Source organism: Antrostomus carolinensis, unplaced genomic scaffold (genome assembly GCF_000700745.2).
Source record: "Antrostomus carolinensis isolate BGI_N321 unplaced genomic scaffold, ASM70074v2 scaffold3997, whole genome shotgun sequence".
NCBI classification, from domain to species: Eukaryota; Metazoa; Chordata; class Aves; order Caprimulgiformes; family Caprimulgidae; genus Antrostomus; species Antrostomus carolinensis.
The window spans coordinates 8,351-36,308 of NW_010329321.1; the positions used below are offsets into that span (position 1 = coordinate 8,351).

At 36.2% G+C, this 27,958-nt stretch overlaps 1 protein-coding gene across 1 annotated transcript; it reads left to right on the top strand.

The window, feature by feature from the left end:
* Positions 1-4,285: 4,285 nt before the first annotated feature.
* SAMTOR (S-adenosylmethionine sensor upstream of mTORC1) lies at positions 4,286-25,020 on the top strand (the record flags this gene model as incomplete). Its single annotated transcript, XM_010172501.2, has 4 exons — positions 4,286-4,427; positions 12,303-12,476; positions 18,798-18,912; positions 23,791-25,020. Coding segments are annotated over 4 exons (1,061 nt in total), but the record flags the coding sequence as incomplete, so codon positions are not given.
* Between the last annotated feature and the right edge of the window lie 2,938 nt (positions 25,021-27,958).

Here is a 27,958-nt window from a genome sequence, read left to right on the forward strand (position 1 = left end):
GAGGGGAAAGCAAACATTAAATAATTTTAAAATAACGTCGCTGTAGTGATTTGAGAGGTGTGTGTGTGAAACTCCTGTTAAGAGCTAATCTTGCCAATAGTGCTTGTCATCTGGATGTTGGCGTAACTGGTTCCTTGGTGGAGATTTGAGGTGTATAAAGATTTCTGAAGAGTCAGTGCTCAAAACAGGTTTTAAATCGCATAAAAGGTGATCTCCAAGCACATAGTAAGAGTGTTGAGTAGCCTTAAACTTTGTATTATGGTATAGTAATGAATACATGAGATAAAAAGTTTAATGCACAAAATCAAATGTTAACTATAAGTTGTAACTGAAGACACAGGACTGTTGGTTGGTTGTTTTTTTTATTCCTTTAGATTAGTCTGCCACAAACGTCTATTTAATTTACAGCACTATTGATTGCTTAACAGAATATTTTATTTATTTTATTTCTTTAGTAACCATTAGTTTTGCAGCGAGGCCTTCCTGCGTATTTTACTGCCTTTTAAATTACACAAGCAATGATTCATAAATAAATGTTTAACTCCACTAGAGTTAATGCAGTATTTGCACATGGATTGGAATGTATTGTTTGAAAATTTAATATACAGTAGATTATAATGTACTATTTGAAAAATTTAATACACTGCTCTACTGTGTTCTGGGTATCAGTCTGATATTGGATACTGCAAGACCTGTTGTAGTCACTACCTCAAGATCTCAGTAGACAGGAAGCGTTATTTGCATTTTCAATTAAATATTGGAGCATGATTCTGCAATTAAAATTTCTGTAAATCTAATGCGCCTGTCTGTGCCTTCTCCAAGGTCACCCTGGAGAAGAATGGGGCAAAAATACCCCACTACAACTTATTACCATGGTACTTGCTCAATGGAAACTGGACCTCAAACGCTTCTTTGAAAGCTTTTGCACAATGGTGCCAGTGTCTCAAGAAAACCCTTTCTCTGCAGTTGTTTTGGAGCTTAGATTAATGAAAGGGCAGACAAACGGGCATCATATCAAACCCAGTAATGACAGTAGGTCAACAGCAGAAGCTTGGACAAGAATATATGAGAAATGCAGCTGGAGAATCACTGTATGCTTGCTCGCCATTCTGTCTTTCAGTGATATCATGGTCTAGGAGCTCCTGAGTTAGAAATTGCATCTTCAAATATGGAGTTTGTCATGGATTTTCTTCCCTGAGCTTGCCCAGCTACATAAACTTTAAGCTTAATTATATCTTTTGTGAATAAATAACTTTTTTTAATACTTCAAAATTGTCCTTTTATGCTTTTTCTAAATGTCTCCTACTCTTGTAACAACCAGAAATTGTTCCATATTTACTTTTCCTGTGTCACCTGTGGTTTTGTGGAAGTCTGTCCTCTTCTGCTTTCATCTGTCTTTTTCTTGCCTCTGTTTAGGTGTTCCTCATGCAGAAGCTGTGCTGTATGTGTCCCATGTTGCCATTTTCTCTGTATCTAGATCTGCTGTGTTGGTAGACAAAATCAAACCAGAAGTGCACACAGAATTTACTTGATATAGGATGTGTGACAGAATTACTTTATGATGAATTTTTCACTTTTGTTTTGCTTGTCTCTCCTAATAGTCTGTATTGCTCCGTTTTATTTTCTTGTCGGCTCAGTGCCAAGAAGCCGTTACCGTCATAGACAGCTCTGTTGTAACCCAAAGCTCAGGTCTCAGAGTGCTGGTAGGCAGCTCTGGGTTTGTTGCTATATATCTAAACTTAAGATCGGTGGACTCTTTTGCCCCTCACCTCACTTTCAGAGAGAGATGTGAATCTCTGCCTTGTTCAGAAGGAAATAAAAAGAGTTGCTATGAAAGCAGGAGTCAGTGTTAGGAGGCGTTGCTACTTTGCTCTAAGAAAGGACTGGTTAGTTAAGAACATCTGGTCTTTGCATATTTCTTCTTCTCCATCTGTCTTATTTCTTAAGTTTTAAGGAAAAGTGGTATTTGGAAATAGAATAATTGCTTAAGAATAGACCAAATGAGGTAATGGACTAAAAGAAGAGCAGTATTAAACTTGGGATTTTGTACTTTAGATGTTTTCTGTAAGTAAGTGTTCACTGATTTACTTTTTTCCTTTCTAATTAGCCATGTATTCTTCAAACAAAACTTTAGCGGCCTCATGTCATTTGAGTATTTCACAGTCATCTGGAGCATGTGGTAAGATTCATAGTATTGTGGCAGAGAAACTATGAAACTTTATCTAAATTACACCAGAATTAATGTGCTTTGAGAATATGCTTTGAACTTGGCTGATGCTTTCTGGCTTGGTGCTGTATAGGTTTTGCACTTTGACGGGAGAAAGATTTGTAAAAGTTGTGCTTGTTTTGCCCCCTTTGCTGCTAGGTCGCTGTCTATACCAGTTCTTGCTCTCTTTCATCATTAGAGTACGTTCTGTCCTGCCTGATTGTTTCTACATAAAGCTCTCCTGAAAGCTCTGGAAAAGCAACCCACAAGTTTTAGCAGAAACCCCTGTGGGTCCCCCCTGTGATTTGGGTGTTCCTCTGCTCTAGTGGTCAGTTGGTGACCACACTAGTTCCTTTTCTTGTAAAGCATATTTCTGTGAACTTGGATCACTTGGGAAATAATGAGGGATACTACTCAAGTATAATATTGTAATTTTTTCTTTGTCCAATCTAATAACTTTTTCATATATCCTTGTTGAATAGCAAGCAGAATATGTGATTTGTTGTGTAGTTTCCCTGGTTTGTTTAAACTAAATCATGTCTACTCCCTTTCATCTTAACTGCCATCTCACACAAGGGAATATAAATACCTAACTTTTAACTTCGAATCACTTTGATTATATAAGTGTGCTAGATGATTATTTTTTAAGATAAAATTGCTGTGACATCCCTAAACCAAACTTAAATAAGGAGGAACCTGAATGGTTGGTTTAAATCTTCTAAGTATGCAACTACCTGTTCTTGTCCATCGTACCCAGTCGTGCTGTAAGTGGAGGACAGGTGAGGTGAGGGATGGTAACTGCTTTGCACACGTGAGGGGAGGAGGGGGGAAAGCTTGCCACTGGAAGAAATCTGTTATTACTGCTAATTAAAACAAAGCATGTCAAAGAAATTGCCATAAGTGGGTTAGAAACAGAAATATGTTACTGATATGAGAAGGACAGATCATACTGTAAGCTACTTTCAGGCTTTAGCAGATGTTAATAGTTAGCTATTTTTAAAATATTTCTTTGTAATATGAAGGTGCTACAAAAACTATTTCTGGAACCCAGTTGTGTAAAGTGTGTTGGTTGTCCGAGTCAAAGCTTAAAGTCTAGCTCAGCTCTTGGAAATGTGTTTTTAGCTGTATCAGCTTGGAGGTGCAATATCAGTAGATAATTTTTATTCTGTATATTTATATGTATTTATACTAGATGTGTGCATAAATTGTGATTAAGAAACACAGAAGGAATTAGTGAAGATCATACCAGTGAGCATGTGTTTTTGTTTCTTAGGGCAGAAATGTCCTTTTAGTAAGGTATAGCAAGGGTTTGTGTGCTCTAGAAACCACAACAGGAATTGTGGCTAGCCACAACTAGCATTTATCTTGGATTTTTTAGCAGTACGTTATGTAAAGCAAGCTAGGAGAAGTGGATACTTGGCAGCAAAAGAATGAAAATCATCATGTTTAATTACTTTGAAGTACCAGAATTTAACCTGCAAGACTTCTTTTTAGCAAGGTGAAGAGCATGAAGATCAATCTGTCCCTGACTGTAGTTGGTTTTATTCTTCAGTGCTGTCCCCTAGAAGCTAACTCACTGGGACTGGCTAGATTAGGCAGACATCAACAAAAGCTTTAATTTGTTTTCCAGTGTTTCCGAAGAAATCTATAGTCTGGGTTAAACTTCCATTTCAGCATTTTTGCAAGTAATGTCATCCACAGTATTTGCCATGAACATGAATGCTACTAGGAAACATTTCAGTCTTTAATTTCTAAAATGTTTGTCATGTTAATGCTCATGCACGGAAACCTGAAAGCAAAACTTCCCAGGGACTTGAATTTCACCGAGCAAACTGAACAAAATCAGTATACTGTGAGAGTATTGCTCGTTTCTCAAGTACCTGATAGCTTCCTTCTCCAAAACCTGGAATCTTGTGTTTGACTAGAGAAAGGGGACCTTGTTTTTGATACATGCAGGTAAGGTAATCTCTTGGTACATTATGTAACTTCTTTTAATTGGAAGATGGGGATTTTGCCATGGATATAATGAGACACTTTGTATCTAATGTGCAGTTTTTTTTCTATTGTTGTTTTGTTTAGTGGGAGACTTTGATAAGATCTGGCGTGAGCACTGTGAGGATGAGGAAACTCTGTGTGAATATGCTGTGGCAATGAAAAACCTTGCAGATAATCACTGGGCAAAAACCTGTGAAGGGGAAGGCCGAATTGAATGGTGTTGCAGGTAAATTTTAATGTATTTGAAAGATTCAATTGCACGCTTCCACTTGCAGTTATTTATAATACAAGGCTTAAGTACTTTTTGCTAATTTTTAAGATTTGTTGTGTAACATGCTGATGATTTATTGCTTCCTAAAACAAATGCATTCTTACCGTTCCAAGGTAATAAGGAAATACAGCTTATGAAGTGTTTTGTTATAAGGTGACCCTTTTTTGAAAGGATCTTCAACAAACAAGGTTGTTAATGTTTTTTCCCTCAAATACTGGAGCTGTTTGCAAGTAAATTTATGAAGTAATTTTGTATACGTTTGAACTTAAACTAAGCAAATGCAGTGAGTGTAGCTCAAATTTAATTTTCAGAGCTTTGGTTTGATTTGTGCATATTATAGTGTTTGACCTCTAAATGCAAATCTCTGCTGCATAATTTTCAAGTCTTAATCTTAACTTTAACCTCTGTGAAACTTATTTTAAATGGATTTTTAACTTTAAAATTCCTATATGTCATAAACATCTGATTTTTATTGGGTTGTTGTAATAGTAAAGTCATTAAGTGAGTTCAGCTGAACTATTTCAATCCTTGAGGAAAATAAACTCCTAAAAGAGAAAATGTTGGTCGCTCAGAGTTTCTGCATACGGTTGGCATACAAGGTTTACCATGGAAACTATACAGCAGAATAAAATAAAATACTGTTGAAGTCTAACTAGGAAGATAATTTATTAACGGTCCTGCCTTTGGGAATGACTTTAGACAGGCAAAAAGTAATGTTGTGTGCCCGTCTGTAGGTCCTGCAGGTGAGTGTTGCAGTTTGATGAGCAAAAGGCAGCACAGAAAAACAGGCATGGTATCTCTAAATTTAAATTCATTACATGGGTCCTTTGAGCCCATAAAACAAAAAAAAAAGGAGGAGGGAACAACTGCAAAACAGTTGACCTAAAGTACATCTTAGTGGCAATTCGAGCTGTTCTGTGGCTTCTGGAAATGGAGCAAGTAAAACAAGCTGGTCTCCTTTTTCCCCTACAACAGACTCTTAAATACTTGAAAACAATTCCTTCGTGTATCAATCTCTTACCCTTTAGCTTAAAAATATCCCCCCAAAATAGTTAAGTATTTCTCTATAGACCCTTTCCCAGACATCTTTCTTGTATCCTTATCCCAGTTAGAAGAGAGGTGAATCAATTGGAAAGAACTCTGTCCAAAAATAGACACAGTGTTCCCCTGGCCTTGTCAGGGATATGTAAACTCTTGTTTACGCTGCTGACCTTGTTTGGTGGATTTTCTGTGGGGATTTTTTTTTGTATTGGTGTGGCATTGATTTGTGCTCACTTGTGACCCCAAACTGCCCGTTTCCTTTTTACGGGCTTCCTCAGTTGCTAGTTGTTTTCTTGTATTTGTGCTATTCATTACTTCTGTGGAAATGCTGATATTTGTATTTCTCTTTACTAAATTACACTGGTTTGAATCATATTGAATTCTAATACTGCAATTTCTTGCAGCATCTAGTGCCTGCCCCCTGCTTGGCATCATTCACAGATCAGTTAAGAGGCATTACTGACTGTTCCAACACTCAGTTTATATGTGAAAATGCTAATGGTACTGGACCCAGGACAGATTCTCATGGAACATTGCTCAGTATTTTCTTACAATTTGATTGTCAACTAATTTGTGAAACTTTTTTCAGTAGAGCTGTGTGCATGTACTTTGAAGTAATTTCAGGTAAATGGTATTCCTTTAGCTTGTGGCAAACTTCTTCGCTGCCCTGTAGGACAGGATAATGTTCCTTGTAGACAGGGGAGGAACAGTTGATGGCCTCTGTATTGAAGTTTTTTGGCTCCGTGTCTCACTTGTTTTCTGTTTGCAGTTCCTACAAGGTTTATAAAGTCAACATTTAAATATGTGTTTGGGCCTTGCAGCATGAACTCATGTTGAAAAGAGAATCCACCCAGTAAAAGACAGTAAAATGTTCTCTCTCAGCATAAAGTTTCAATTAAAGCACGTACATTTTCAGTTTGCATGGTCAAGGGGTCAGGAGCTTTACATCAGTAGAAAGAGGGGTACTTTTCACTTTTGTGTGCCTCAGATTAAACTGAGGCCTGGATGGCCAGATACCTGAACAGATCAGATTGACTTTGTGTTCTGCAATTTTTTGTTCCTTCTCAAAAGGCCAAGAGGTGTGCCAGACAGATGGCAGTTCCCATTGTTGTTACTCCTCCTTGTGTCTGGTTGCATAATTCCATGCAAAAGAACTTGACTTGTATGAAACTTCAGTGAAAGCTTTTGCTCTATGCTTTTCTGTGTCACCATGATAGCAGGAAGGTAGCTGATGTATTAGATGTTTAATTTGGGAGCAAAATGCTGAAAATAGTCGGGAACCACTGGTGTATCCCTCCTGAAGAAAGGATAGTTTAAGCTTTATTTGGTTTTCTTTGAAGGAAGATCTTTTCAGAGATCTGAAACTGAGAAGTGTTTTTTCCACTAGTTAAAAAAAAGAAAAAAAAGAAAAAAAACCAACCAACTTTTTTTTCTTTCCTTCATTTTCCTTGTATTCTCTTATAAATAAGCAGTGGATAAAATAAATCAGAGAATGCAGAATAACCACTAGGGAAGCCATGTGTACTTCTTAAGATCAAGAATAACAATTTTCTTGCTGCATTTTCCTTTCAAAAGTCTTTCTAGCTGTTTAATTGAAGACGCTGGAAAAATCTTTATTCTGACATTGATTCTTAAACTAGATGACATAAAACTTATTATTTTACTTCTTCATTAGTTGTTGACTTAAACAAGCACGTATCCAGACTTTAGAAACTGTAAAAGCAGTCAGTACATGATGGACTGTGCTGATGACTATATGCTGTGTTGTATGGGGCCAGTTTTATTTATTGATTCAGGGCAACGTTATACAACTGGGAGATGGGAGATGGGCAAGGGGAAAAGGGATTAAAACTTCATCTGCTTCCATATGCAGGTTAATGATCCCCTGAGCAGTGTTGTAAAATGCCTGGGCAACTGTCCTTCCCTTGCTTGCTTTCTTTATTTACACCTCTAGAAAACTGAATACAGAGTAAGAAGTGGTATTTGGAAATTAACACTTCTGTTTCTCTTTAATTTCATTTATATTGCAACACAAAATTTAAACCAAAATAGGGTAAGATGATGTTTACCCTGAATAATTGTCCTAACTCTTAATTTTTGCTGGCACAGGGAGGCTGGTGAGCCTTTGTATGGACAATGGATGCCAGCCTGTTCTGGTGCTAGTTAGAACAAAATAAGCTAGACCAGCAGGTTTGCTTCTTTCTGTCAGTGTTAAGACTTGTGTTGACTTGGCTGGTTTTTTAAATAACAAAAACCAAAATCTGTACTTCTAACTAAAATGACAAAGCGCTACCTAGACCTGCATTTTTTTTTTTTTTAAAAGTCTTTTGGCTGTTTCATGAGCCATCTGAAGAAATACAGTCTTGATGAAGTTAATGTCAGGTGAGTATAGAACTGTTTGGAAAAACTTGCAGAGAATAGATGTTAGAACCTTATCTTAAAAATGTGATTTACTGGGAAGGATTCTTTCAGTGTCCATCCCTGTATCCTTTACTAATCAATATTTTCATTAGCAATCTGCTAGAATAAATTCTGTTTATTAAATTTGCAAATGAGACAAAACAGAAAAGAATTATCACTCCGAGAGCAGGATTAAAATTAATGGTGTTGTTAACTATACCAGATATTATCAACTATAGAAATACAGGCCAGGAAGTAACTGGTTGTGTCAGTCTTTTAGAAAAGCATTTGGATTCTGTAGCAGGCCACAGGCTGCATATGAAACAGTCAATGCGATACTTTCAAGCAGTAAAGGCGAATGTCATACTGGAGAGTGTTAATGAGATTATCCACAAGATATGGAAAATATGCCTCTGACCTTATTTAGCTTTGCTTTTAGCCAAAATACTACCTTGGCCACTGTATTTAACTCCAAGAAAGATAAAGAAGTTATAAAAAAAAAAATTCTAATTTTTTCCACAAAAGCCTTGTTTGTTTGTTTTGGTTTAGGTTTTTTTTTCCTAGAAGTTAGTTGAAAGACGAGAAGGCTCAGTGATCTCTTACAAGATCTTTGATAATAGCAGATCTCTTCTAGAACTGTAAAGCTGATCTTGTTTGGGTTTGAAAGATTGAATGAATGTTTAAAGTCCCTTGCAGCTTTTTTGATGAATGCAGTTAGTTGAGCAATTCACTTTCAGGAGAATGGAGTAGAGAAGGTGGTGGCTTAAACAGGAGGAGGGAAACCATTTAACATAGAAAAGAGATTTAATGTTCATTGTTCCTGTTTGTATGACAGTCTTCATTTTTACTCTTAAATAATACTGTGTTCTAACAAAACCATATCTGTATGTTTGAGTGCTAGCGCTAATTAGAGCAGTGATCATGATAATTGCTGCCTATTTTCAAGTTCTTGGAATCCTCCAGTAATAAAGCTATTGCCTCCAGAAGCTGATGTGGGATGGAGGGGTGGATACAACACCAGAGAAATATCTGAGTGCAGACCTAATTGTGTTTCTCAAAAGGAAAATATCTCAAAACCCTAAAACTGAGATCAAGTATGAAAAACAAAATGGAAAAATGTATTGTATACAAGTTTCTCAACTTGAAGTTTAATAAAATATAATTATGATAATAAAAATTATAATACTTTACCTAGAGAAACCTAATGCTGTCACCTATGCTGAATACAGTGTTTCCTTAAACTAAAGCTGGGTGCACGTGACAAGAGCAACGTATTTTCCAGTCCAGAGGAAACTTTTCTGCTCTTCTAGGTATGATTAATGAGTACAAGGGAACTTGAGAATTATCCCTTCCTTGATTTTCTTTGGGTGTTGCAGGGTGAGTGGGTTAAACCTGTAGAAGAGTTCACAGCTTTTTTTCTTTCTTTCTTTCTTTCTTTCTTTCAGGCTGGGAACTCTGTCAGTTGACATAAATAAACTTATTCCTTAATGTGTGGGAGGAGGGTAGAAACATTTTGCAGATAGAAACCATGATGAGAAGTCCAAACTTTCCTTCAGCTCTGAAGGGAAGTATGTTATTTCTCTGTACTCTCCCTGAACTAAATCTTCCATATTATGTTTTAGTTAGTAAATATTGTAAGGAACATAAGTCAAGCTCACCTTTTCTTCATTATAAAGCAGAAGGAAACAGATGGACTGTGTCAGTTCTTAGCCTGTAAAATTGGCTGCTTGAAACCCTTGAGCATTGATAACAACTCTCAGAAACTGCTTTTTGCCGTGATAAAAGCTGAATACACCAGCTTTAATTTAGGTGTTCATAATTACTTGATGAGAACAACTCCATACTGATTCTTTCATGGCTTTTAAATTTCATATGGTGTTTCTTTGGCAATTCCCCCTCCTTTTTTTTTACAATTATATATTCTATTGAAACTCTTGGTTTTGGTCACTTTATTCAAAAAAGAAACATCTCTTTGATTGCTAGAGAGTATTAACAAATGCATATGTATTCATATTGACTTTTACTGAAACTTCCTATACATGTCTAGCCCAAATGTTGGAACAGGGGGGTCAGCTTCAACAGCTGATTTACCATTTGAGATTTGAAGTATGGAAAACTTAGGGAAACATTGCAACCATTTTTAAACAGGGTAGAAAGGAGGACCCTGGGAACTACTGACCTCAGCTTCACTTCTGTGCCTGGGAAGATTGTGGAACAGATCCTCCTAGAAGCTATGCTAAGGCACATGGAGGACAGGGAGGTGATTCAAGACAGCCAGCATGGTTTCACCAAAGGCAAATCCTGACTGCCAACCTAGTGGCTTTCTATGATGGAGTGACTATATCAGTGGACAAGGGAAGAGCTACACATGTCGTCTATCTGGACTTCTATAAGGCCTTTGACATGGTCCCCCACAACATCCTTCTCTTTAAATGGGACAGAGATGGATTTGATGGGTGGACTATTCAGTGGATAAGGAATTGGCTGGATGGTCACATCCAGAGTGTAGTGGTCAACATCTCAGTGTCCAGATGGAGATCAGTGACGAGTGGTGTCCCTCAGGGGTCAGTATTGGGACCAGTACTGTTTAATATCTTCATCAATGGCGTAGAGGGATTGAGTGCATCCTCAGCAGGTTTGCTGGCGACACCAAGCTGAGTGGTGTGGTTGACATGCCTGAGGGATGGGATGCCATTTAGAGGGACCTGGACAAGCTCAAGAAGTGGGCCCTTGTGAACCTCATGAGGTTCAACAAGGCCAAGTGCAAGGAGAAGTCCTAATTCCCTCGTGATGATTCTTGTGAGCCTCTGGGGTTCCTACCTCATCAAAACACCGTGTATTTCTGCTGCTGCCTGGATTCCTATCTCTGACTTCCTCTGAGACAGCAGACCAAAGGACCTCGCTATCGCAGCATCCTTCAAGCACCAGTGTGCTACCCCCAGGCTCAGCTCCGTTGAGCCTGGCTTCATTCCCTTCCCCCTTCAAAACTAGTTTAAAGCCCTATCAATGAGCCCAGCTAACTCCTGAGCCAGGGTCCTGTTCCCCCTACTGTAAGTGTGCGTTTACAGACTCAAGGTGGTCATTTCCTACCATACTGGATTAAAGCAACTCCTATCTGTACCTGTTTGTGTGTTTCCCTTTAGGAAACTCAATTCCAATGACTTTTTTTTTTTTTTTTTTCCTTCACATCTTATATGGTGGAGAGGCTGGATACATTTGTTTCCTATTATATCACCAACCCTTAGATAAGGCCTGTGTAATCCAATTCCTTGTCTCTATCTGTGATTTAAATGCAGCATTATACCAACATGTCCTTTCTTGAATCTGTGATATGAAATGCTATGTTATCTTGATCCTGCTTTGTGTAAGATGTTATTAAACTACACTTGAATTTATGTTTTCTAGAATGTTTCCTTCAAACCTCTGCAGCTTTGTTAGAGGAAAATTGAGTGAATTTTAAGAAAACATCATAAAAATAAGTTGTTATGAAAACATAATTCAAACAAGTACTATTTCTGTTAAACTTTCTGTGCAAATACTTGGCTGGCACATCTCATTAAAAATACTGCTTTGTGCAGGGTGAGTTAGGCTTTTTAATTTCACAGCAACAAATTGTTTCCAATTCTAGTTCTATTTGTGTACAAAATTCAGTTATTCTCAAACATAATGCCTGCTTCTCATACACTAATACTGACTACTGGTTGGAGTACGCAGGTGCGATTTAACTTGTTTCCTTTAAACTGGTGAACATTTCTGTTCCAGTATGACCAGATTACTTTGTTCTGGTTCCTATTAGCAAAATACTAAGGCTAAAATAAGTCTTCCATAATAATACAGCTACTACAGATATCTGTTACTTAAAAACAAAAAAACACCCCAGGCAAACGCAATTAAAATTATAAACTGGTATATGTAAGTTAGCCCATAAACCTGGATTATGTTTCTTTTCCCCCACGTTATGTGCCTTGCAGGTCACAAAGGTTTCAAAAGCCCCTGCGTTTATGGGGAGCTAGTTAATAACTCTTTGCACCTTAGTGGAGAACTGTGGTGCTCAGGTGACAGCTGAAGTTTTACCCTCTGTTGATTTTCTGACAAGACGTCTTCTGTCTTGCTCTAAAAGTCTATCCAGATAAAACTGTTTTGAATCTGTTTAATCAACTGTGACTTACAGCCTAATTTTTTGAAATAAGACACCACTCAACTTCAAGTGTGTCTTTGGGTATATTGCATCTTTCCTAAAGCTTATTTACCAACGTTGCAGTAATACCCAGATTTGTTTAAAAGCTGACAGCACTTGTATCTTTAAACATCTGTCTTGTGTCTTATCTATAGTAATGACCAAAAATAGCATTCTGTTTTTCTGGGAAGTTTTTCTTTTTGTCTTTTCAGTGTATGCCGAGAATATTTTCAGAACGGTGGGAAGAGAAAAGCACTTGAGAAGGATGAAAAAAGAGCACTTCTTGATTCCAAGACCACTCCAACTTTAAATGTTCCCCAGGCTCCTAAGATTGAAGATCCCTTGCCAAACTTTGGCTTGACAAATCATGAAGCTATAACAGAAGAGTAAGTTTTACTTGTTTTCCAGACTTTTTTTTTTCCTCTCTTTGTGCAGTACAACTTTCCTGAACATTTTTTCCCTGTAACATATTAGATCAATCTGATGTATTTATAATAATTTAGAGCATTTTCGTGTGAATATGTTTCAAGAAATACTTATGTTGTAGTATATTTTGGTGGTGGCCATAAAAAATTTTCTTGAGAATGGCAACTTAGTCATCTTCATTTACGTGTTAGAGCAGTTTCACTTTTGTATGTCATTGGTGTGCAATGCAATTTATATTAAACCTTGAGGTGAAATAAGGGAGACATTAATTAAGTTAGAATCTACTGGCTGTTCAGCATTGTTGAAAAGTCAATTGCTTATGTAAGTACTAAGTGCCAAATGTAAATAACAGAGTACTTAAAACTTTCTCTTCATAAATAATTACAGAAAAACTCTTGATTCCAATTATACACTTCAAAAGCAATTTTGAATTATAACCCTTAATTTTAAATGTGCTAGCTTTCTGATGACTGGCTTTGCAGAAGTTGTAGTATCCTTGCGGTGTCTTCCCAACAACAATTTTTGACCTTCAGTCAAGTAAGAATTTTATTTTTGGCATTCAGGAGTAGCTTTATGATTTCAGTTACAGTCCCACCCTCCTTTTTTCCTAAATAACATGGGTCATGTTTGTGGCTATTCCACGTGTGACAGAAAGAATTTAATATTTGCAAGTATAATGGAATAATGAATGCATAAGCATATTATCATTAAATGTTACACTTATTACTTTCTTCATATTCTTTACAAAGCAATTCTTACAGCTGCCTGCAATAATGTTTTTTTCTGTTCTGTGAAGAGATTTTTCTCATTATCATAGCATATCTTCTGTGATCAGCACTTTAAGTTAGATATTGTATTAGTTAGGAAAGGAACGAGCATGCTGCTAACGTTATTAGCAGATGTGTCTGTCCTTATGAGCTGTTATCTTTTGTGGTTTATTATGTTTTTAAAGTAATTTGCAAAAGCCATAAAGATCCTAAATGCCTGTGTAGTTGAATAGTTACATGCAAAATGAAAACATTTTCACTGTTGTTGTCCTATTATGACAAGACAAAACAGACAAGGCAAATTAAGATAGTGGCTTCTCATAAGCTGGCTTCCCCCATAGAATCCTCTTTGTAGTGCTTGTTTTGCTAAGTCAGCCTCAAAATGAATACCTGTTTTTAATGAGAACTGCCAGGCACTTTCGCACAAAGGGCTGATGAGATACTAATACCTTATAACATCTCAATAATGCTGGCATTTGTTAACACATAATTTTAGCATTACTGTAAACAGCAGTTTGTTGGTACTTGTTTTTTTAAATCAATAGGTTTGATGATCATACACTACTTAAAGTTGATTTGTCTCCCCGTGACAAGGGAGGCCTTGTCATGATAAAGCATTAGCTCTCTTTCTGCATGTGCTCTGTCTTCATACTTTGTACAGTTTATAATGTGGAGCCAACTTCACATGAGTTTCTTTTTGCTACCAGTAGTCTGTAGCCTTACCTTTTGTTCTGACTAGCATGTATAGAAAGCAGTTAATAAAGAAGCTTTTATTAAATAATTTTTAAAGTATTTGTTAATATAGGGAGTGATGATTATTTTTATCTTCATTCTCAAAATTTAAAAAAATATGTACATCCATAAAGACATACCTGGCAAAGGCAAGATTTATAATATTTACCTGAGTAAGCAACAAATTATAGTAAGGTTTTTAGTAGCTGCACAGACTTTAAAGCAAGGCATAGCTGTTCTAAGTTACTGCTCAGAAAAATCAAAATTCAGTTTCTTCCTCTATGCCTTATAGAAGAAGTTAAGAGTTTATCAGAATGAAAATGGATTGTGTATTGCACAAAGCATACTTTCCTTCTGAAATGCTTTTCTTCCATGTCTACACTGATCAGTTTGTGAAGTCTGAATCTTGGTGAGGTCTTGGTACAAAGAGTATGGGGGAACCTAACCCCCACACACATGCACTTGTTCAAATACTGTCACTCCATTCTGGCCATGTAACACTACAAATAAGAGTTGTGGGCTTGCCTATAGGAATGGTTAAGCCTGAGTCTTTTTGTTTTACACTGGTAAGTGTAAAGACAATAATTTTGTTCTTCCCATACGTAACACTCTCTCAAGGAGTATTAAAACCAGGTTGCTTATGTAGGAGCTCTTTCTGAGTTTGCCTTTACTGGCAAGCTATTGTAGAGATTGTACTTTGCTTGGTAAGGAGTAGAGCTAGCTCAGGAATAAAAAGTTCCACAGGTAGTAAAAAAAGATGCTGGGAGATGTGGAGAGAAATACGAAGTGCTCAGCCAGCTCTTAAAGGTGACGGTAGAAAACATCACAGAAACCAGAAGTGCAAAGTTTACTGCAACTCAGAAAGTCACTCAGCTACTTTAATGAACCCATTTCGACCTTCTCACGTTGCTCACCTCTTTGCCAGATTAAAATTGGTAAGACTCACAGAAATAACTAATGTGAACAGTCCTTTTTTCACTTTCATCTGTATGAAAAGTAATGTATTGTCCACAGTACTTCCTTCCCTCCCAGAACAAGTTCTTATGTCTCTAACGTTACAACTGCACCTGTTGTGAAGCTGGATGTGGGAGTGGCCCAGTCTTGCAAAATAAAAGCAGCTGTTATCTGCTATTTAACAGCTCTTTCCTTTAATAAATCAATCCCTCTGTTCTCTTTTTGAGTTGTTTATCTTCTTTTTCTGTCAAATTAAGCAGTATTGCTTTTTATCCTTAATGGTAAAAATGACAACCTTTTTGGTATGAATTCTTCTCAGGCATTGGTTTGACTGTCTCTTAAAGTTCAACCTATCATTCCTTCTTTCATATATAGCTCAGCCAGCTAGACCTCTCGCCACGCGGAACCAGATATAAAGCTTTGTTCTGCTCTTCTGACAGCAGCATAAGACTTCTGAATTTTTTTCCCCTCCCATCCTTGATAAACAATAGAGTAATTGAAAACTGTACACTAGGAGATCAGCACTTGAAGTGGTTAATTTCAGAGACTTTCCTTATGGTCATATAACTGTGCTTTACTTCTATTTACTTCCAAGAAAAAACATCACCCGTGTAACACCTAGTTGAATAATAGGTGCGATTTTTAAAGGGGGCTAATAATCAAGAGCTGCAGTCCATGTAATAAAGTTTTTGAACTAAACAAATGTGGGATATATTTTAAATGCACTCATTTGCCAGGTTAGGTACACTTCTTTACCAGTTCCTGATCTTTAACTATTCACATTTTGTTTTTCTACCTGTACACTAATGCATCGGGGAACTGTGGATTCAAGATGTGCTTGGGGATTACCCACAGTGGCAGAATATTTCCCTTGCTTTTAATGTTGCCTTGACTGAAAATCATTAGGAAACAGGTAGTTAAAGGGTGATTATCAATGAATTCAGGAATACTACATTTCTAACAGTCATTGGCTCATTGGATCAGTGATTGTCACCTAGATTACAGTTATTCTCACTGAGGAATCTTACTCAAGAGTTGCAGTGCTGCAAAAGTAGGTATATGAACCAGTGGTTTTCAAACCATCTGAATCAGTGGTCTGTGCTCTCTGTATATGTTCAGTGACCAAATCTAAGCACTTCTGAAGAGCTTCAAAATTATTTCAAGCACCTAACTAGGATCCTGTTCCTACTGATAACTGGCAGCCTGAGAATTGCCACTACATGATTCATTGCACCTGTGTTCTGAGAGGCACGAAAACCTGACAAGTGACTTGAAGTCAAGACACAAGTGAGCATCTGAATCTTTGCCACTTTTAAGGTTTCAAAGTACATTTGCACTGAACTTAGACTACAAGGCTTCTTGGATTTGAGACACCTATCAGAGTGAATTTGCCCCGTGACAAATGCCTTGGATCTGTTGTACTTTAGTGTAAAAGAGAGTTTCTGGCTTCTGCTCAGCTTGGAATTGACTACAGAAACCTGAAGAAAAAAAGCAACATTTGCTTACTTGCTGAAAAGTTATCATTCTCCTCCCTGTGAATCCTTGTGAAAGCTGAGTTTGCCTTTGTTTGCCTCTATGAAAGGATTTTGAGTATTCTGAGATCTTACAAATCATGGAAATTTTTAGATGCAGCCATGTAAATGATCCAGTGGAAAGAGCTTGAACTGTTGGTTGCTAGTGGTGCTGGTCTTTTGTTGGATTGTTTGGGGTTTTTTTTTTAATATGCATGGATGCAATCATTAAGTTGTGTTTTAAAGAACAGGCACATGTAAAGTCTGTACTAGTGGACTTGAACAGAACTGTTTAACTCCAACACTTACTGGTTTGTTGCAACTGCAAAGAAAGAATAAACAGCAGGTGCCTCAAAATTCAGAAGAACAATGTCTTTGATTGTAGGAAGTATTCAACAACTGATATTACTGATAACTGAGTGCAACATTCAAATTCTAATTTTTTTTTTTTTAAGAGGGCCAGTGTATCAGGTTAGACAAACTAAGTGCCAGGATGAGGCAAAACCTTTAAATGATGATGAGATAGCTGATTGCCAGTACTTCTATAGAGGTGCATTGATCTTATCTGATGTTACATTATATATACTGGTAACTGCCTTAGTCATGAAGAAAATGCCTATGGTTGCAAACTTGAAAACCACAAATATTCCTCTAGGCATTGGTCAAGGAGACTGTCCTTTGGAAGATAAGAGTCCTTTCAAAGGCAAGGCAGTAGTCACTACACTCAAAAGTTGTCAGGCGTCTTTCTTTTCTTTTTTTAAACTATATATTTAACCTAAAGAAAAGAGCAATGATGTCTTAATTTTCATAAAGGCATTTCAGGTTGGTTTTGCAGTTTGTCAAAGATGATGTCAGAGCTTCCCAAGGAAAAGCAAATTAATCTGCCAGCCTTTAGCCTATCTTCTGCTGTGCTATAATAGGAGCTTCCACCAGACAGTACAAGAATGTCCTCTCTTCGCTTCTTCAGTCTGGTGTTTTTTTTCTCATTCCCCACTCTGCCTTTTTGTTTGTTTGGGAAGTTTTGGAATCTGTTTGAGAAGACGATTGGCCAGTTATTCAGTGTGGGGTTGTGGGGTTTTTTGTTTGTTTGTTTTTTCATTTTCCATGACATTTTGAAGGGTATATGTGCATTTCTGCAGCATTCTGGAACTAAAGTATTAAAAGTTTCCTTGGCAGTCTGTCAACCTCTTTCTATCAGTCCAAGCAGTAAATCATGATTTCTCAAGTTAATACCTCCTTTATTTTATTTTATTTTTTTAAATCATTCACCTTTTGTTTGGTAGCATAGTTAAGTATTCAGTATTGCAGCCACCAAGCCATTCAATGGCCTTTTTATCTATAATTTCATCTTGAATAGTTGGGTCATCACAAAGTGGCAGATAAGGAGATAGACTTTTGGCTTACTAAAATTTTTCTCCAGAACTTTTTTGAGGTACATCTTCATTTTTGAGTACTTCAGAAGTACTTGGATTAGGACTCTCTTTCCTAAAGCAGATGGCTATTTTTGACTATTTCTCATTAAAAACCTTTTGATACTCCAAAAGAAAACAGATTGCATGGTATGGAGTAGACTTTTTTTTTTCCCCCTAAGTAGTTTTGAGGAAATACTTAAATTCATTTAGGTGTTTAGAATAACATCCCTGCAACCTGAGCAGCCAGTTTTTAAGTCTGTGGCTCTGCATGGACTGATCTAACTCTTTCACAGCATCCACTGAAAATAGAATTGGAGTGAACCTTCAGTATTTAAAAAAAATATTAACTAACATAAAGCAAATAAAATATTTTAAAATTTTTACAGGGAATAACTAAATGCTTTCATTTTTAGACTTTTTTTTTTTACCTTGGAATACCATTGTGTGGGGTTTTTTTGTCTTAAACCAATTATGGTACTTCAGATGCTCTTTAAAATGGGACTGACAAGTAAGTAGGTCATGGAGTGTTGTCAGTTTCTTTCAAACTCCTGACATTTTAACTCTGGTGACTTGTGTGATTTCAATACCAGTAAATACCACAAAAAGGTAAGTGGGAAACACAAAACAATAGAGAGCACCTACACACAATTTGCTGGTTTAAGTTCTTATTGTAAGTACACAAGTTAAAAGTATTACAGCTGCTCTGAACATAAACTCTTCCACTGAGGACCATCTGCTTTACTGATGGAGCTTGGTATCTCAGCAATTCAAGTAAGGCATTCGCTTCTATTCGTCACTACTGTGGTGTTCTATGAGAATTTTTTGCATTAGTTATCTGAAACTGTAATTCAGAATATAGCTTCAAAAATAACACTTGATAAAAATGAATTCTTGCTGCTTCTTAGATTGCTGCACTCCTTGGGGAAGATCAGATTACTTGATGTTGGTAGCTGCTTTAATCCATTTCTGAAGTTTGAAGAATTTCTAACAGTTGGCATAGATATTGTTCCAGCTGTTGAGGTATGTAATGTTTGCTGAATTTAATATAAATTTGATTCTCAGATACTTTAGAATGCTTCAAAATGACTGTTTAAAAAAGTATGTTTAATACTTAAGTATGTACCCTAAATATCTGTGCTTTAAAAGGAACTGGGGCCATCCTGCTGCATCTTTTCCCATGAACAGGCTCTAAACTGTAGTTGTGTTTTGTTTTAATTTTTTCTTCAAGAGTTATGCCTTTATAATATCTTTATGAATCTTAACATTGCAAAATTTTGTTAGCCATCTTTTAATGGCATTTCAGATGAGTTCTTGCATCCTAAAAGGCATAAATAAAAATTGAGTAGGCTTATGCCCAGGTATGAACCTCTCAGAAGCTGCATTTGCTGACAGAAGGAAATGATCAGTGACCGTACTTGCTGAGTTTTTCTGTGGAGTTTTAGTAATCAGAAGTGCACTGTAAAGGGGCTTTTCAGTTTATTGCTACAAATATTATTCAACTTTTGCAATCCTGAGGACAAATTTGTGGACTTTTGGCATAAATTGCTTCATTTTCTCTAGGTAGTAAGATTCTCAAATGCATTGATTCTCATGTACTCATACGTTCTTTCTGTCATTTGCTCTTGATCCAACTTTTGTCAGTTGTAATAGCATTTATGAACCACGCAAAATGACAAAGTGAAATGAAAATCAAAAGATACAGAAAGGAATGCATTTCTAACAGAAAACAGAAAAACCTTAGACCTTACACATCTTGACCCCTTACAGTTTAAAATCAAGCTCTATTAAAATCAGTGGCCTAAAGTAACCCTTTCTAGAAGTGGAGAGGCGAGAAGTGTATGAGTACAATAATGCAGCTAACTTTAAAGTAATGTTATCTCATTTGCTGCAGTGTGGTTTACATGCTAAATGCATGGTATTTTGTTGTGGTCACCTCACAAAGTTTAGTCCACTAACACCTAATTTATATTTTTTGTGTATATGCTTAGAGAAAATGAAATATTTTCTTGAAAAAAAATTGGAGCCTGGTAAATTGCTTTTTAAAGCAATTCAATGTTAGTTTCATCTAAAACACAAAGAAACTTTGAATGGACTCCATCTTACCTAACTTGAAGAATAGACATCAGTTGCCTGAACATGATTGCCTGCCACCACTCGAGGAGGCTGTAGGACATCTGCAAAGGGCTGCTGGACACGACACAAGATGTAAGGGAGACAAGTGGCACTGAAGTCACAACCTATGGCACTTAAAATGGCAATACCTGGCGAGTAAATTTCCAGCTAAGATACAGTATCATGGGTGTCTACATCTGAGATGCTATGTTCCAATTATAGTCAGTGGAGATCTATCAAAAATAGTCAGTGAAACTTAAAGGTCTGCTGTTTCACAGAGAGGTGAACTGTGTTTTGACCTTGTGGGCCATACGGACTAGCTCTCCAGTGACTACAATTGGTGCTTAGGCACCTGAAGTTACATGAGCTGGATCTAACCATTAATGTTTGAGTATGCATACTTATTATTTTGCTATCTAGTCTATCGTGCTGTTTTCATAAGAAAATTAATTTTGTTCTCATGCAAATCAATTTAAATGTACAGTGACCAAAACCATTACTGGAAGAGTTCCAAAAAGGTTTCTTCTGTAGATGTAATGGAGGAATATGAGTAATCCAGGTCAGACAACAGAAGAGGGAGTAGTCAGGTAGCTGCAATTTCTGTGTACTAACCAGTTCTTCAGGCTCTCTCCCAGTTCAAGGGAGTGATCAGATAATTGATTCTTGTCATCTGACAAGTACCGTAGCTTGATGATAGGAACTCCCCAGAGTGCTACTGTACAGACCAACGTAGTTACTGTGAGGCCTGTCTTGGGCTCACCAGCTTCTCTTACTTCCATTCTCTTGGATTCTTTGGCACCTTGAAACCTAGCTCACAAGCATTCTTGGTGTGACATGGAGTACAGTTTGTTCACTCAAATGTATCTGCTGGAATAAGCTTAGGTCCACCTCCAAGCCAGAATTAATAAGCCCTGATGTATTCAAGATGACTCTACTTTGAGCTGCATCAGCACCATAACCTCCTCAATAAATTCATCTTTAGCCCAGCAGTTGCCTGGGCTGATTTAAGATTTCAGAATAACAGCCAGAGTTCTTATGGTAGCTAATGTCATCTTCTGACCTGAAAATGGATCTGATAACTTAGTGGTAGAAGCTGAAAATTGCTGTTCAAAAACTGATAAAATCTTTTGATCTTTTAGGTAAGATACCAAAATAATTTTTGAAATTGAAGCATAGAGGCTCCTTAGGAAGTCAGTTTCTTCAATAATGTTAAATAGAGGGTTAAATAATTCCTTCTTTAATAAAAATAAGAGTAATCCACTTTCTGCATATAGAAATGCTTTGGATATAGACTAAGTATTTGAGTAAAATACTTAAGCTAATTTGAGGAATAAGGATGTGCTTGTGAAAAACTAGGAGAGGAACTGAAATGTTAGCTATATAATAAAAGAATGTTTTCAAACTGTTTTGAATGTTTCATATAGAGAGAATGTAAACTGTAGAGATATTAATATGGAAAGATATTTCCATTAAAAACTTTGGTGTTTTGAGGCCAGGGGAGGGGAACTGCACCACGAAAAGACTAATATTGTCTTTAGCTAGGCATCGTTCCCTCACTTTTAGTGTGTTGCTGTAAGGTACACTGAGGGAAACACCAGTATTAGAAACTGGGAGGAGGGAAACTGAGGCTGGGGTAAGCAGAACAGATTTCTTCCTGACCCAGTGTTTTTGTTGACCATTCCTTCAAACATTCTGCTTATAACACAGGTGTTCCAGACTGCAATTAACAATGGATATTTTCTTAGAGGAGTTTAATTTGTCTACATAACAAAAACAAAACAAAACGGCAAAATTTGAACAAAGGGGGAATCTCCACTTTGGGAAAATCCAAATACAATTACATACTGCTGGGAAACGTGCTGAATATGCAGCGGATGTTGTACTGGAGTAAATACAGTCTGAAAGAAAAAAAAAAAGAGGCTGGAAGGATACTGGAATTAAAAATTAGAATATACAAGTAGGCTTGTATTCTTAAATGTTAGTGGATGCGCTGAAATATGACTGTTTGCTGTTTCAGTGTCTAGAAGGACTTCAACATCAATTCAAGATTTGTTTATCTAAAGTTTAGTAGCAGTCTCCATTTTAGCAGCATTTTTGCCCTAAAACTGCCTGCAGAGTTCAGATTCCACTTGAAACATACTTTAGTCCTGAAATTGTCTTTAACATTATTTCTACATAACTGTTTTATGAGTATTTTTCCACTACTGAGAAATATGTGCAGTCTGAATTGTTTTTTCAACTGTGTATGTATAACCTCTAACTTTTTAAGTCTTGCTTCTAAGTTAGCATATTACTCTGAACAATTACTCTTCAGAGCACTTCTTTCTTTTAAACCTTATTAGAGGGTATCATGAAATTACTGCTATTAATTTCCTGTTCTAAATGTTAAAAGGAAGCAGAATATAGTCCTGCAGGTAAAATGGTTCCAACTGAAATTTCTTTATTATAGCTACATAATGCAAGTCTCTTTCTTGATTTTTTGCATATTGGAGGCCCAGATTAAAGGTGCAGAAAAATAAATCACAGACTTTTTTGAGCATTGATTGATTTTTCTAATTTACTGCATACTCTCAGAAGATAATGTGATTTTATTTAAACAGAAATAATATTTTCTGCTTGGAAAAAATTGTGTATATCAGTTGCTTTATGAATGTGTTTACAAAAGCATTCTAGTGAGCTCTTTTTTGAATATTGTTTTATAAAACAGGCTATAAATATTTTTGTGATATAAAAATGTAACAGATCTAACTCCACCTTTCAGACCTGCTCCACAGAATGTTTTCAGTCTGCTTTCGTGTTTACCTGTTTAGAGTGTCTGTTGTTCACTGCACATTCTTTAGGCATTAATAACAATTTTTGTTGCTATCATGTCAAAACCTTGTATCTTAATACTTTTTTATTAAAGAAGTCACTCCCAGGTTTTGGTTAATATAAAGTGTCAAAACTTAAATGTTGTGAATAGCATACTATTACTCATTTTTTTGAACGCTCCGTGATTAAGGATGTTAAGAACTTATTCTTCTCTATGTTGTATTGTGGTGTCATTTCCCATCTTTGACAACTTGAGTGCACAAATTATCAACAGATGAATTTATAGCCCTTACCTTACTTTGATAACTGTCCGAATGTGTACCACTACACTTTGCATTTACAGTTTTACATGGACCTGCATCTCCGCTGCAAAGCAGTTAGTGTTCTGTAACTTTCCAATGTATGTTGCCTTGCCGTAGCTTCTTTTTCTGTACTACTAAAGAATGACACTTTTTTCCAAGTGACCAAACTGATAAGTTTCTTGGATTCTTTTCAAAGAACTGGTGAAAATACTGAGGTATAAAATTTATTTCCTAATTACTGATTTCAGGTTTATAAAAACTTATAAAAGGCCTCCAGCATCTGGAGAAACAAAAGCAATACGGGCTTATCAGAGTTCTTCTTAAGTAATTTGTGAGATAGTTGTAATGATACTTTGTTCTATTTGGGCTAAAATTCTTTTTTTTTTTTTTTTTTTTTTTTTTTTTTTTTTTTAATTAACAGTTCTCAGCTATCAAATCTCTAGTACATTACTGCACATCTAAAATTTTACTTTGCAATTCTGAAAGCTAGCAATATGCATTAAATTTTTATTTTAGATAGTTTGATTTAATAGGAAGGGGAATGTTCAGGAGGCTTGATGTTTCCTTGAGGGAATGGAGAGGTTATAATTTATTATCTATAGGTTTGGATTGTATTTGCTCTTTAAACTAACCCTGATGTTTGTGTGGTTTTCTGTTTTTCTTATTCCACCAGAGCGTATATAAATGTGACTTCTTAAATCTTCAAATTCAGCAACCCCTCCAGCTGGCGCAAGATGCTATAGATGCCTTTCTTAAGCAACTGAAAAATCCCATTGATTCTCTCCCTGGAGAACTGTTCCATGTTGTCGTTTTTTCACTCCTCCTTTCTTACTTTCCATCACCCTATCAACGATGGATATGCTGCAAGAAGGCACATGAACTTCTCGTATTAAACGGCTTATTGCTTGTTATAACTCCTGATTCATCTCATCAGAATCGCCGGGCTATGATGATGAAAAGCTGGAAAATTGCCATAGAGTCCTTGGGTTTTAAACGCTTCAAGTATTCCAAGTTTTCTCACATGCACCTGATGGCATTTAGAAAAACTTCCCTGCAAACAACAAGTGACTTAGTTAGCAGGAACTACCCAGGAATGTTGTATATCCCACAGGATTTCAACAGTGTAGAGGATGAGGAGTATTCCAACACTTCCTGCTATGTTCGATCAGATACAGAAGATGAACAGCTAGCTTACGGTTTTATGGAGCTGCCCGATGCTCCGTATGACTCAGACTCTGGAGAAAGCCAGTCTAGTTCAATTCCTTTCTATGAGCTAGAAGATCCTATATTGCTTCTAAGTTAATGTAGTTGTTGAAATGCCTTTTCAGTCAAAGCTCTTGCTTAACTAATTTTGCTATACTAACATGGGCTCAACACACAAATGATTTGCATTAAAAAAAATGCAAAGGTTTACAGAGTTTGCTATTTTTTTCTACTTTTGAATTTTAAAATTTATTCTTGTATGAAAGTGGAAAAAATACAAGTTTTATGCAAATGACTCCTGTCATAGCATAAATTACTGTTACTTTCTTTGGATTTGTATTACTAATTTTTTTCCAGAAAGGTACCATTCTTTTCTTTAGTGCTGTGAAGTGTGAATTCTATTTAATTTGCTAAGTGTTGTTTCACTATTTTAACTCAATGTGGTTGAGCTTAAGGCACTGGAGTTGGTGGGCTTCTGAGAAGTATATGTAGGAAGAAATAATTTGCACTTTAATTATATGTGCAGATAGGTTAAGACACTTGGTTACACATGTCCCTTCTTAATTATAGAACAAAACTTTTTTTCCAAAATTTGTTTCACTCTAGTTAAGCCTGGGCTGGAGAAACCATAATGCTTGCACATTTGATTTTATGTTTATTGCAGCCCTCGTGAGATAACACCCAAACACTGGAATTTATTCATCCATGGTCATACATACTGTGTAATTTCATTGCATAAATAGTAGTTAGACATGAGATTTCTGAAGAGGTTATCACCCCCCTACAGGAGCATGGTATGTCTAGACAATTATGTTTCACTTCAAAGCTGGAAAACCGTTTTGCAATTTTATGAGTGTACAAGCACTAACTATCAGTATTTCCCCAATTATGGTCTTCTGTATTTTCTTCAAACTGTTTTTTGGGGGACAGGGTGGGTTTTGTCATGTTTTAAAGTAAATTATTTATGCATTTTAAAAACCAATAACTTTTTCTTTAATTGTCCTTATTTGTAGATGTCCCAAGTTATACAGTAACTATAGACTGATTTTGTAAAAAGGAACATAACTATAGAAGTTTTCCAAGCGTATTTGCAGAAAGCTGCATTCAGACCACGCGTGAAGTTAACATACACTATTTGTTTACTTATTTGAACCCCAAAATATTCTGTTTAGTTAAATTAAAACTCCATAACTGTCTGAAAACTGGTCTGCACTGTAAGGAGATGGAACAGAAGTGTTTTACATATATTAAGTTTTTTAATTTGTGTAATATATTTTTGAGTTTTTGCAGGAGAAACCAATTCTGTTCAGTGGTACAAAATAAAGAGTTTGCTATTAGATTAGCTTAGATTTTCCTCAGTTTAAAAATAATGGCCAGAATTTTCAGATTTGAATGTTAGGCTGTTAAATCTATATGTAAGTGCCTACTAATAAATGATTTGAACTAGGTGCCACGTCACTGTTTTAAGACTGACTTCAGCAAAGTGGTGGAAAATACTAACATATAGTTTTACAGGTGGTTGTGATGAAATATGCCTTACACCATATTAACCTACCACATTGTATTTATAATACTGGATTTACCAGATAAACTGAAGTTGTAGTGTGGCTTTTACAGTGTGGCTAAAAAATTGAAACTTACTCCTTCCAATGAAGTTTTGCACGGAAAGTGTCACAGTCTGACCTACACCTGGTTCTTTTACACTGTTTTCTATGAAGAGTCATCCCGCATTGGCTCTGCTTACACTCAAACACAAACTGGACTGCAATGCTTTATTCTTTAACATAAGCTTTTCGTGTCTCTCCTTAAATTTAAAGTATCCCCTAAAACTCAATTCATATTTGTTCAATCTGAATTATATAGTTATATACAAACAAAAAAATTATATTCTGATATGTTTAAAAAAAAGTTGACTTCTTAATTTTTTTTACAGAAAATACTTGTCTAATGAAATACACAATGGCTCCAAAACCAGCTATAAGTCAGTATTTGCATCTAATGCTTTACCACTTCACTTTCACTAAAATGTTTGTCAGTCAAAGCCTTTCTTCTTCCCAGTTAACCACTGACTTCAGCAGTGTTCATGTTAAAGCTAAAATAGTGGTGCTAAAAATTCAGCTGTTTATGGAAACTTAATCTGTGCATACTTCGAAGTATATCTAACACTTTAACTGATACCCCTTTTTAAAAAAAAGTTATATACCAGCTAACATATCTGTTGGTATCGGTTAATGTAAATTGGTTTGATTCATACAAACAAGCAATTCACACCAAGATTTATCCCCCCAAAATCTTTTAAAATATTAACATTCAAAATTAAGCCTGCTAGCCAGCTTGGTGACACCATTGTATTTGTGGTTTAGGGACCTGAGATTCATAACAGCTTGGTTTTCTTGCTGCTCATTCTAAATACCTGAAGTGTTTATTGTTTTATTTTGTTTGTTTGTTTGTTTGGGTGGGGTTTTTTAGGTTGGTTTTTTTGTTTGTTTCTGCGTTTGTTTGGGGGATTTTTGGCTTCTTCTTTTTTTTTTTTTTTTTTTTTTTTTTTTTTTTAACAAGGGACAGTAGATTGTGGTAGAGGAGGAAAGTGGGATTTACATAAATAAGTATACCTCCCTGAACAATAAAGTGGTGATATCGGGAGCCGTTGGATATTTGGCTTTGGTGCGAGAATAATGTTTCTAGGGTATGAAATATCTGAAAGTTATGACTGTGCAAGAGACCTCTCGTTCTTAAGGTGCTGGAGAGGAAAAAGAAAAACAAATGTGTATTTGCATTTCTGTTGTCTTTATGTCACTACTTTTTGTGAACAAAGCACATTTATTAAAAAAAAAATTGAAAACCTTTTAAAAATTGTTTCTTTGGAGTGGAGATGTCTTTTCTTTCCTGTGCAAATGATTTATGCTGAAATCCAGTGAAACCTATGCATAATTGTTTTCCTTATTGTCAAGGAAATAGTTGTGTTTGGTCTATTTTAGAAACAACTAAATTATAGTAAAGATGTTAAATTTGGTACTTCAATTTCAGCTTCTACATCTCAGTTGTGGTCTTTGCTTTACAGAAGAGTTTTGGAGTTCCTCCAGTTGTTTCTCTATCATGTTTCTTTACCTGCCTGTTTAGGATGTGACCACTTTCTAATGCAGTTCCTTGTTTCTCTCTCTAGATGTTCTTAATTTCTCCTCCAATCTTCCTGAAATGTCTTTGCAGCACCCATTGTATGTTAGCCCTTTGAGGTCATTGCTGTATTTTTCTACAAGGTGATTTTGAGTACTGGAGGTGTTGGGAAAGGATGGCAATGGAAAAAGAAACCCAAAGAACTGAAAATGCAGGGCTCCTACTCAGATCCAGATTCTAAGAAAACTAGATTTCAGCAGAACAGAAAGTGTGTCCCTAGCACTGCAGCACCTAGCTGGTATATTCTGGTCTCTTATTTGACACTGAAGATCAGAAAATGTGATTTCACAGCTGTTCTCAGCATTGCTTCCTGCAGAATCTTTCTGTCCTTTTCTGCTTCAGGGAGACTTGCTCTTTAATTGTATCTCCATGAATCAGCAGCATATCTTTGATTCCTTGCAGTTGGGAGATGTATATATTCAGATTTTCTGCTCCTTTTTCTCATTTCCTCAATTCATTGTTTC